Source organism: Malaclemys terrapin, chromosome 3 (assembly GCF_027887155.1).
Source record: "Malaclemys terrapin pileata isolate rMalTer1 chromosome 3, rMalTer1.hap1, whole genome shotgun sequence".
In the NCBI taxonomy this organism is placed as follows: domain Eukaryota; kingdom Metazoa; phylum Chordata; order Testudines; family Emydidae; genus Malaclemys; species Malaclemys terrapin.
The window spans coordinates 60433240-60445341 of record NC_071507.1 but is presented as its reverse complement, the minus strand read 5'-3'; the positions used below and the strand labels follow the sequence as shown (position 1 = coordinate 60445341).

Below are 12102 nucleotides of genomic sequence, written 5' to 3'. Positions count from 1 at the left end.
TGAGCCTCTCTTTCCCCCATTCCCTCAGCCTGTTCTCCTTGTGTCCCTATTCGTAGAGCCTGTCCCCTTTCTCTCCCCTGGTCCCTCTTGAGTCCACCCACCAGGCTGTACTTCTGACACCCATCCCTCCTCCCATCCCATTTTCTGAACCTGTTCTCACTTGAACTGATCCCTCTAATCCAGGCCTGCACAACATGCGGCCCGGGGGCCACATGCGGCCTGCGTAGGCTCATTGTGCGGCCCGCGGGGGTTGAGTAGATGGGCTCACTGTGCGGCCCGCGGGCGGAGGGGGCGGTGAGTAGACAAGCGGCGGGTGAGGGAGGGGGACTGAGTAGGTGAGCGAGCGGGCAGTGGCAGGGAATGAGTAGGCGAGCCGGGAGGGTGGAGGGCTGAGGAGGCGAGTGGGTGGGCAGTGGCGGGGGGTGAGTAGGCGAGCCGGGGCAAGCGGGCTGAGGAGGCGAGTGGTGAGTCGGTGGCTGACCTGTTCTACTGATCTGGTCTTGCTCCCATCCCCTCTCCCAGGGCCGGCTCCAGGCACCAGCAAAACAAGCAGGTGCTTGGGGCGGCACAATTCTAGGGGCGGCATTCTGGCGCCGGCCATCAAAGGTGCCGACTCCGGGGCATGGGAAAAAAGTGCCCCCGCCACCCCAGCTCGCCTCCGCCTGCTCCCCTGGGGGTTTTTGGCCCTCAGTTGTTTTCTTTGGAGTAATATGGCCCTCGCCGCTTTATGAGTTGTGCAAGCCTGCTCTAATCGTTTCTATCTAAAGCCCCTTATTTACCAAGCATGCTTCACCATCAGTCTCTGTCTCTGCCAGAAATGCCCTAAATCCATTGGCTGCAGCCTCTCCCTTCTCCCTAGGGAGCTCCACACTGGCTGAATGTCAGCAAGGGAGAACTATGAGTGGAGGAAGGCAGACAGTTTCCCTGAGCTCAGTGCTGGTGCCACAGCAGCTGTTAGGGGGTGGGAAGAATCACTTAGTGGAAAACCCTGTTTAGTTCCTACAGCTCCTCTGGATGCATGAAATTCCAGCAGAGTGAAGGGAGTTTATAGAGGAAATTTAAAAATTTAAAATTCTATGCAGCAATTTGCATTTTCTTATTCTCAAGATTATAAATTAAAGTAAGACAAGAGTTTCCTGCTCCAGCCAGACAGTCTCATTGCCCAATAGTATGAGAAAGACTACTCAACATAAATCAATTGTAGAGTACATTATCTGTGCATAAATTTTTTGTGCCTTAAATTATGCTTACTGCTGCACATTATGAGAAACAAAAGTATACATAAACAAAAGTATATATTTGTACAGACATTAGTGCCCTGTTTAATGGAAGAAGAAGGATGACTCTCAGTTTGAATTTGAAGTCAGGACAATATCCACTCATAAAATATTATGCCATGAAGGTTCAAAATAAAACCCTTTTAGGGAGAGCCAGCTATAAAGCGAAAGATATTATTTTTAGCATGCAATTTATGTGATATCAATTTCCTGAATATGTTCACATTCTGCATTGATTGGATAATACCAAAGTACATAAAGGGACATGAAAGATGACTGTATTTATATAATGTTCATGCATTGTCTTCTCCTGCCCTGCTTTGGGTTCAGCACAGCTAGTGTTATGGTACCATCTATCAGAATGCTAGTAGACTAATAATGAGATTTAGGGGTTATATACAGGCTAACTCCACCCCTCAATTCTTCAATATTTTTGCCTCCTCATCCACAAGCACAGAGCTTTGCTCACAGCTGTCTGATTTGGGGTTGTCCCATTCTTTCCACCCCCCAATATTTCATCACTGAGAAGGAGGAGAAAAGAAGGATGAATATCCGCACATTTAAATATCTGTGATTCAGAGTTCTTCTTAGCTACCCACTTTTCCCTTTTCAAGAACCTGAGGTAGTCCCCATCGCACACTCTTACCTACTACTAATGAACAGAGTGTTCCTAGCTGTTTCTTAAGAAATCATACTCCCACTACTAAAGGAACTGCTTCATAATTCTGATAGCTTGTTTGAATCCATAAGCAGGATAGAAGCAAAAGAGGAGGCTTAATTAGAGAAAATTCCTCACCAGTAATTATATCAGTGTTCTCAGTTTTCTCCCATCCTGCATTCTTCCCTTCCTCTCCTCTGTATTCTTTCTTCTCTGTTTGTCTTTCCTTTGCTATTTTGGTGGATTTTGGAATAAGAGCAGTCTGAAGGATCAAGGTGTGAAATCAGCCTATACAGGTATATCCCTTCTTCTTTTCACTATTTTTTGTTTCCTTGCTGTCTGAGAGATGGCATCATGACTTTAGATGTACTCAATCCCATAGTAAAATGGGAGAAAAGATAGGGCTCTGATTAATCACAGCTATCAGTGAATCATTTCCCCTTATTTAACTAATAAATACAATTTTCTGTCTTAACTGGGTGAAAGTCAGAAAGTTAAATTATTCTGTATTATAGAGATATGAATATTGTACTTGTAAAACATAGTGGCACTTAAATTTCAGTGGCTATCATTATCTAATTTGTGTTTTGCTAAAGTTTTACTTGAGTCATTTCAGTGTTTAATTAACTATTTTCATTCCTTTTTAGCTAAAAAGTGTTTCCATTCTTTTAAATTGTATTAATCTATGTCTTATAGATTTGTTAATGATGAAGATGTAGCTTGGTTTGGTAAAGCCACTTCTAGAGCAATTGAGGAACATGTGGATCCGGAATTAGCATCAATTCTCCAGGCTGAACCATATTTTGTAGATTTTTTACAGGATATGCCTGAACCGACTGGTGATGAACCTGAAGATTTTGTATTTGAAGCACCAAAAATTTATGAAATGGTATTTTATTTTCCACCTCAAAAATTAGGCATTCAAGAGTTTTTTAAATTATTAAATGTGCTATATTGTTGGGATCATATTGAAAGTTTTATCAAATAAATGCACAAGTTTTGGTTTAGGGAATACATTTTTAGATTGGTCACAAATTAGTTTACAGTTACATGTAAATCTGCATCTTTCAAAAGCGATTTAAAATGTGGTAAACAATCCACCTGATATAAATATAGGCTGTTCATTCTCTTCCACTTCACTCCACTATTCTCCAGTCTTAAAGACATATTTCTGGCTACACAGAACCAGTGAAACAGTTTTAAGAACTAACAGGATTGTGTGCTCCTGTGCGGCCCGCAGCATGCTCTTTAAGACAGCACTGGAGAATATCAGTGAAATTTTAAATCCTGAAGGATAAATAGAGGATCTAAAATCACTATTTGTTGTGGGGGTTGGTACAGACAATTCGAGATTCTTTCTTCATGATACACAAGAGAATGCTAATTCAGGAAGAGCAGCAGTGGCCACATGTTTTACTTCATTTGTAAAGAAAGTCATTGTCAAGACCAAACAGGCGGTTGGTGTTGAAGCAGGAGGAGATAGGTACCTTCTCAAGCCTTGAAGCAGTCACTGCAAGACCTTCTAAATAAAAGGATGCTCAGTCTCCTTTCTACCTCAGTTTTAATTTTTTTTCCCATTTGCCCATGATTTGGAGCGACTTGTGTCTGATGCTTTTTTAATGTGTTATAGTTCAAATGTAACTTTTCTTTGTTGATTTTAAGTACATTTTAATTGTTAATATAGTATGTGTGTGTTTGGCAGCAAATTTTCTAGCTGACATTTTCCCCCCGCTAGAAAAAATTGACTTAGAACTTTTTGTGGTAGCTTCCATTAGGAAATCTAAGTCAGTTTGAACCTCAATGGGAAATATTTTCACACAAGGCTATGTTTTCAAAATAGTGTGCCTGAATGTACATGTAAAATAGGCAATTGTATACCAATTGGATCCTAAAACTTTTTGATTAAGTAGCATTTAAGAGTGATTTAAAACCAATCATACACCTAAATGAAAGAAAAATTACAGGCAGGCCTGGAGATTGACCATGTATTATATGCACGAATACATTTTCAACATAGTTATGGGCTGAAACTGTGATCTTACACTTAGGTGATGGTTTTGCACATTTAAAGAAATAATAAAATAAGATCTATTCTGGAAAAATGCAAACTTACTACATCTGGGGAAAATAATCCAATACACAGATCCATGGAGGGAGATCCTTGAAAAACAGTAATGATGAAAGAGATCTGGGTTGACAGTAGACTGCAAATTTACATGTGAGATGCCAAAGTAATTTTGTGCAGTGTATAAAGAAACACCACATCTCAAAGCAGAGGAGGCATTTGTACCTTTCCATGAAAGGCTATTGCAACTGCACCTAAAATATTGTGTTCTATTTTGGCAAACTAATTATCATAAAGTTGAAAAATTTGAATCAATTCAGAAAAGAGCAGTATAAATGTGGGGATTGATTTATGAGGAAAGATTTTTTAAAAATAACATTAGTATACTGTTACTTTAGCCAACAGACAGGGACAGTATAGTTGTGCATAAGTATTTGAAGGTTGTAAACCCCAAGGAAGGAGATTGATTCTTTTGAATCATACAAGGAGATATAATTAGGAATTATAGGTGAAATTAGCAAAGAAAATTTTAGACTGAATTTCTAGCAAATGTCTGATTCCTAACCCTTCTGTAGTGTGAAACATTTGGGTTGTACCTATCTTCCTGAAATTAGTGGACCACTTCTGTGCCAGTGATCTTTCAGCATTCTCCTTATCCTTTGCAATCCTAGCTTTTAATGCTAATGTTGGGACAGCAACAAGAAAATTATTTCCCCTACTCTCTATTCTTCTTTAGGGGCCAACATTTTTGCGCTTTGTTCTTCAAACAAGCAACAGAGGGTCCTGTGGCATCTGAAGAAGTGAGGTTCTTACCCACGAAAGCTTATGCTCCCAATACTTCTGTTAGTCTTAAAGGTGCCACAGGACCCTCTGTTGCTTTTTACAGATTCAGACTAACACGGCTACCCCTCCGTTCTTCAAACAAGATCCCCCAACAAGTTATATTTCTCCATGTGTTCTCCCTCCCCCATCATGGTGGAGCAGGTCAAATGGATCAAGCCAAAGGTTCAGAGTTATTCCATCTATAATGAGACCCTCTCAGAAGCGAGAAAAGGGGAACACTGCCATGATTGTTCCAAGCTCATGCTTGCCATTATTTCCAGCTATCAGTCTGCCAGAACAGGGGGTTGAGAGTTTAGATGAGTTGTTGGTCTCTGCATTCCTCCACACCAGCTGAGACCACTCTGGAGACTCCTCCACAACAATGGGTTAGTCTTCTTCAACTCTGTGACTCAGCAAATTGAGCCCCTAAGATGTTTTAAATTACTTGCAGAACTGTTTCAATCCATAACTGTCTGAGATTCAAGGGAGCTGAAAAAGTGGCTTTGAGACACCTTTTCATCTTACTTTCCTCAGTAGTGCAAAGTGTAAATTCAGCACAACTGAGAATCTGTCCCAATATAAATAAGCCACAAGCAAATAAATTCTGAGGGAACTAATAAGAACACCAGTGTCCTAGATATAAAAACAAGTGAAAAAAGCAGGAGCTGAGGGCCAGATTCCTTGTAAAGATGCAGTTTATGTGCCATGTCAGAGCATGCAAGCCCATTTTAGTTCTAAATGCTGTTAACAGTTCCTGACTATGTAATGAGACACAATTCTAAAAGAGAGAGTCTATGGATGCAGCGAATTCATTGATCTCCAGTTACTGGGAAAAGAACAAGAGTACTTGTAAAAAGCAACAGAGGGTCCTGTGGCACCTTTGAGACTAACAGAAGTACTGGGAGCATAAGCTTTCGTGGGTAAGAACCTCACTTCTTCAGATGCCACAGGACCCTCTGTTGCTTGTTTGAAGAACAAAGCGCAAAAATGTTGGCCCCTAAAGAAGAATAGAGAGTAGGGGAAATAATTTTCTTGTTGCTGTCCCAACATTAGCATTAAAAGCTAGGATTGCAAAGGATAAGGAGAATGCTGAAAGATCACTGGCACAGAAGTGGTCCACTAATTTCAGGAAGATAGGTACAACCCAAATGTTTCACACTACAGAAGGGTTAGGAATCAGACATTTGCTAGAAATTCAGTCTAAAATTTTCTTTGCTAATTTCACCTATAATTCCTAATTATATCTCCTTGTATGATTCAAAAGAATCAATCTCCTTCCTTGGGGTTTACAACCTTCAAATACTTATGCACAACTATACTGTCCCTGTCTGTTGGCTAAAGTAACAGTATACTAATGTTATTTTTAAAAAATCTTTCCTCATAAATCAATCCCCACATTTATACTGCTCTTTTCTGAATTGATTCAAATTTTTCAACTTTATGATAATTAGTTTGCCAAAATAGAACACAATATTTTAGGTGCAGTTGCAATAGCCTTTCATGGAAAGGTACAAATGCCTCCTCTGCTTTGAGATGTGGTGTTTCTTTATACACTGCACAAAATTACTTTGGCATCTCACATGTAAATTTGCAGTCTACTGTCAACCCAGATCTCTTTCATCATTACTGTTTTTCAAGGATCTCCCTCCATGGATCTGTGTATTGGATTATTTTCCCCAGATGTAGTAAGTTTGCATTTTTCCAGAATAGATCTTATTTTATTATTTCTTTAAATGTGCAAAACCATCACCAGTACTTCTGTTAGTCTCAAAGGTGCCACAGGACCCTCTGTTGCTTTTTACAGATTCAGACTAACACGGCTACCCCTCTGATACAAGAGTACTTGTGGCATTACTGGGAAGTAATTCAGTGAAGGAGTTTGCCAAAAAGTTTGTCTACATAATTTTATTCAGATAAGTGTTTTTATCTTTGTAGTTATACTAATATGCTAGGACTTATCTATTAACATTGTTATTTTTCTTGCCTTTTTTTCTCTCTCTTTCAGATCCCGAGCTTTGAATTTCTGTGTGAAAAATTACAAATGTACCAGAGGCAATACAATGAAACTATTAGGGGATCATTTCTCGATTTGGTGTTTTTTAAAGATGCAATGACACATCTTGTTAAGGTTTTGTTTTTTACAGAATTTAATAATACATTTAATTTAGGTTACTAGACCTCATGAATAACATGAATAGTAGAACTAAACTGACAATTTGAATTTGGAATTGTCAGGTAGGGTATAGAGGGTAGTTGTGTGTAAAGCTAAATGTTCTTGGAAGGAAGCAGGGAGTGATGTTCAGAAGGTTTGGTAAGGGGACAGTCTTTTTCAATTTGCACATGTTATATGGTGGATGGAGAAAGCTGCATAATCTCAAAAATTACCATGCAAAGACAATACAAAGTTAGGTGTTAATATAAAGAAAGATCTGCGGAATATACAGGAGGATTTGAACAGTATAAAGATATCAGTAAAGAATGGAATATGAAAGCCCTTTAAATGAATGTAAAACTATACATTAAGAAGACAATATATATAAAATAACTGTATTAAAGGAAGCTTTGAAGGCAGATGTATTATACAATGACAGTGAGGGATGGTTTCATTGTTTTCTAACAGCAAAAATTGCCAAGTCTTAGGGCTTGTCTATATGGGGAAGCTATTGTGAAATAAGCTAAAGTGTGAATTTAAACCACAATAGCTATTCCATACTAATGACCCATGTGTACACTATAGTACTAAGAGTGCCACTTTGGATAAAGCTAAGCTGCAAAAAGGCACTCTTAGGCAACGTTTCCACTGGACATTACTGGCAGTGCCATGTAGGGTATGTGTAGCTATATGCTGCAATGAAAAGCAATCTGTGTCTACATTGGGTATGTAGCTTCCCATGTCAGTGAAAGACTGGCGGGGGGAGGCAGCAGGGAAAGGCTTGGCAGTGGGGCACACCAGAGTCTTTCCCCACTGCCTCCCACCTCCAAAGCCTTTCCCCATGACTGGAAAGCTACTGGCAGCTCCGCACTGCAGGAGTCTTTCCCTGTAGAAGGGAAAGGTTGATGCTGCAGGGAGCTGCCAGAACTTTTCCTGCTGCTGGAGCCTTTCACTGCTTTAGGGAAAGATTTCAGCAGCAGGGAAGCAGGAGGACACCACATTGCTAAAAGTAGCAGTGCAGATGAGGGAGGCACTGATTTGATGAGTAGGATACATACCCTGGTACATACCCACAGGATTCAGGGATGTCCTTACTCTAAGCAGTGCCTCTCCATCAACACTGTTCCCATGCTAGGGGTGTGGATAGTGTATGTACTCTACATACCACCAAAAGTGGTATTCAGTGTGGATGTACCTTTAGTGTGGAATAAGAGTGTCCACATGGGGAGCTAGTGTGGAATAGTTATTGCGAAATAATTATTCTACAATACCTATTCTGAGCTATTTCCCTATGTAGATATGCCCTTAGGATGCAGTCACAAAAACTTTTATCAGGCAGACTAGATGCTACATTATATGTACAAAAGCTTACAAATGGAGAAGAAGTACATTAGGAATTCATGGACATTTATTTCAACCCACATAGTTTGCACATAGTTTGTACTGCAATCTACTGCTACTGGTGCACAATCTTAAGTGTGAGTCTGATCTGTTGGGCAAATTTCAACTGAAAATACAGTATAGAAAACTATTATAATCACTTGTGAGATACTTTGACAATTAAGAATATGTGATGTAAAAATATTTCATGTTGGTGTATTGCAAACTTTTGATATTCACCATTTTTGCCACATGCTAAACAATTTCATTATTTCTGAAAAAAAAACTTGCCTATGCAAAACCAATAATCATCTTTTAATGCATTGTTGTTTGTTATCTTTGACCAATAAACACCACATTAAGGTATTGAAATTAACTTAAACAGTACAAACTATAGTCATGGTCATGCTGCAGTGTTTCTGGAACTGTGCAAAAAAAAAGACACCTTCTCATTTTGGGTACCCTTGTTTCACCTCATCTACTGTCTTAAGGCATCTCTTAGCAGTTCCATATTATACCTCATCTAAGTGTACATAATATAATATTTCAAATTATATATGATGAGGGTGTGTGTAGGGTGGGTACATTAAACTCTAAAATATGGCCCTTTTTGGAGAATTGCCGCACACCCGTATGGACAGAGTGCAATTCTTGAAAGCTCGTAAGTTGGTCAAAGGAAAACCAGTTTTCATCAAAGCACTGAAATGCTCTTCTTTGCAGAGAGAGATATTTCCATGCTCTATTTTCATTTCTCTATCTTTTAATCAAGAGGTGTTTTTAGAAAAAAATTGCAAACATTTCTATAAGGGTAGAAGTGTTTTTTTTTTTCATTCTTCTGCTAATTAAAAATGGCTTTTGTGCATATTTTTTTAACAAGTCCCACTCATTAAGAGATTAAGCTTGGAAAATTTCAATCTTAAATTTACAATTAAATGCAAATTCTAAACATATTTATTTTAAATCCACCATATAACTCATAAATTAGAAGCTATGTTCTTAAAATGCAGCCCTTTCATCTGGGTCACATGAATCTCTTCAGATACTGTTGCTTTATTTGGAAGAAGGGGCCTTATTTTTCTCTATGGGAAAGGTCTTCTACAAAAACATATGTCCTTCTGCTGATCTTTGAGACTTAAAAAATACTCTCCCAAATGAGATTTGGAGTAAAACAGATATTTAACTCTGCTAATCTTCTATAACTAGCTAAACACAGCACAGATTACTTGTATTTTTTCTGTATAGATTTCACGAATAATTCGGACTGCATGTGGAAATGCTTTACTTGTAGGAGTTGGTGGTTCTGGAAAACAGAGTCTTTCAAGATTAGCCTCTTTTATAGCTGGATACAGAATATTTCAGATAACTTTAACCAGGTAAGAAATGAAAAAAATATTGTGTTATTTGTCTCTCCAAAACTAGAAGCTGATGTTTTTGAGGAAACGTAAATATTTTAATTTTTATTTTAAACACTATCTTTAGAAACAATAAACAAAAAAAATATTACACTCTGATTCATTTATGCATCATTGGTTGCTCGCTTAGGACCCTAATTCAGCAAATTATAGCTACCCATCATAGCTCTGAAGCACGTTCTTAAGTGCTTTCCTGAATTGCGCCTGAGTCTTTCAATTGATTTCATGGGGAGATGGATCTTCCCCTTGCTGAAGTGTGTGGATATTATAGTCATGATTCGTTCTACAAATTATATATTAAATATAATTTGAAAAATTGCAATGATTCTGTATTGTGTATTAAGCACATTTGTAATTTCTCTTTTTCCTCATAGATCCTATAATGTTTCCAATCTAACAGATGATCTAAAACTTCTATATAGAGTAGCTGGTGCAGAAGGAAAAGGCATCACTTTCATTTTCACTGATAATGAAATAAAAGATGAAGCATTTCTGGAATACCTTAACAATCTGCTATCTTCAGGAGAGGTTAGATCCTCAAAATGGCAGTATACTTTAGCAATACAAATTTTCAACATTTGCTCTTAATACCTGATTGCCGTTGATTTTTTTTAATAATTAATGGGACTAGAAAGGATCTAAATCCCAGATATCTCAAATTTGGGACATTCGGGGCCCAAACTGAATCTCAATATAAATTTCTGGATTTAGGTCAGTAATCTTGCAAGAATACCTTTTTCTGCTCATAAAAGTACAGTATTTCCTCATGCAGCCATGCTCCAATGTGAACTTGATTCGGAGAGATTATGTAAGCATTAGGGAGAAAATAAGTGAGGAGGGCATTTCAAAGGCCACCATTACTGAAGGGTGAACTTGCTAGTTTAGGGCTTTATTTTTCCCTAACATTCATTGTCTTTAATGAAGTTGCATAGGGTGTAAATCAGGAAGAATTTGGCCCTTAGTTCATCTAAATTGTGTCTGTGTTTGTAGAGACAGATAGATGGATAGATAGATTACAATTATAAAATATATTATAATTCAGTTAAATTAATGGAATTTCTTTTCCTGTCAATTTTGGTTTTGTATAAAGATTTCCAATTTATTTGCTCGGGATGAGTTGGATGAAATTACACAAGGATTAATATCTGTGATGAAAAAAGAGCTGCCTCGATTTCCTCCTACATTTGATAATCTTTATGAGTATTTTATATCACGGTCAAAGAAGAATTTGCATGTTGTTCTCTGCTTTTCTCCAGTGAGTTTTCTTTTTATAACTATCTTGTTTATTTCTGTGGGTAGATTCCCATATAAAACATGATGTGATCATTCAAGGTTTATAATTTGAAGAGTCAGGACATATGTCAAGCATTGAATGCAATTTTTCAGTATTTTAGGTTTTACTGAAGTCCTTGATTCTTTGCCGGAAAAACAAGGGCCCTCAAAGCAGGTGTTAGTGGATGTAAAGCTTTTAGTTGAAATTAATGTACAACTAACTGAAGTTTTAAAACACTAAGTAGCATTCATCTTTAATATGAGTTTTTTTCCTACTGTTTTGTTAATTTTATTGAGGATATCAAGATAATAAAAAAGAATAGGATGCAGATATAGGGTAAAAACTATGCATGATGTTATAAGAATTAGAAAAAAATTGCTTAGATTTTATCTACATGTTAATGTTTTGGATAAAATCAGATATGTTATCACACATACTATATTAAGCATTGTTTTAAAACTGTTACTCTTGTTAGGTTGGTGAGAAGTTCCGTGCACGTTCTTTGAAATTTCCTGGTCTGATATCAGGCTGCACTATGGACTGGTTCAATCGATGGCCTAAAGAAGCCCTTGTTGCTGTAGCCAGTTACTTCCTTTCAGAATTTAATATTGTTTGTTCTTCTGAAGTTAAAGCACAAGTAGTAGAAACTATGGGCCTCTTTCATGATATGGTTTCTGAGAGCTGTGAGAATTATTTCCAAAGGTAACATTTTGTACAAATTTAAAAATTGAGCAACTACAAAAAATATTACTACTATGTATGGAATAATGTTTATGGCACTATAATATATGAAACCATAATTGTCTTTTCCAGTTTATTAATACAGAAATGAAGTTTGTATTTGATAAATTCAAAAGTCATCCATAATAATCACAAGTATGTGGCAACTTCATTAACCTTATTCCCATTGTAGGATAAGAATAAAAAATGGTACAAAAATCTTTAATATAGCTTGTGTGGATAAGGACAGATGTAATTGCACATAAAAGGTGACATTAAGTATTATCATTGTGAAGGGATGCTGCATTTTGACTGCATGAAATGCTTCTCTTTCCATATAATA

At 37.5% G+C, this 12102-nt stretch overlaps 1 protein-coding gene across 1 annotated transcript in view; it reads left to right on the top strand.

Moving 5' to 3' along the window:
- Window positions 1-12102, top strand: part of DNAH8 (dynein axonemal heavy chain 8) — a 581193-nt gene that overhangs the window by 443180 nt on the left and 125911 nt on the right. The window contains exons 61-66 of the mRNA XM_054024546.1: window positions 2632-2824; window positions 6828-6950; window positions 9597-9727; window positions 10141-10294; window positions 10857-11021; window positions 11515-11741. Coding sequence (XP_053880521.1) covers window positions 2632-2824; window positions 6828-6950; window positions 9597-9727; window positions 10141-10294; window positions 10857-11021; window positions 11515-11741 — 993 coding nt within the window. The remainder of the gene's footprint in view (window positions 1-2631; window positions 2825-6827; window positions 6951-9596; window positions 9728-10140; window positions 10295-10856; window positions 11022-11514; window positions 11742-12102) is intronic.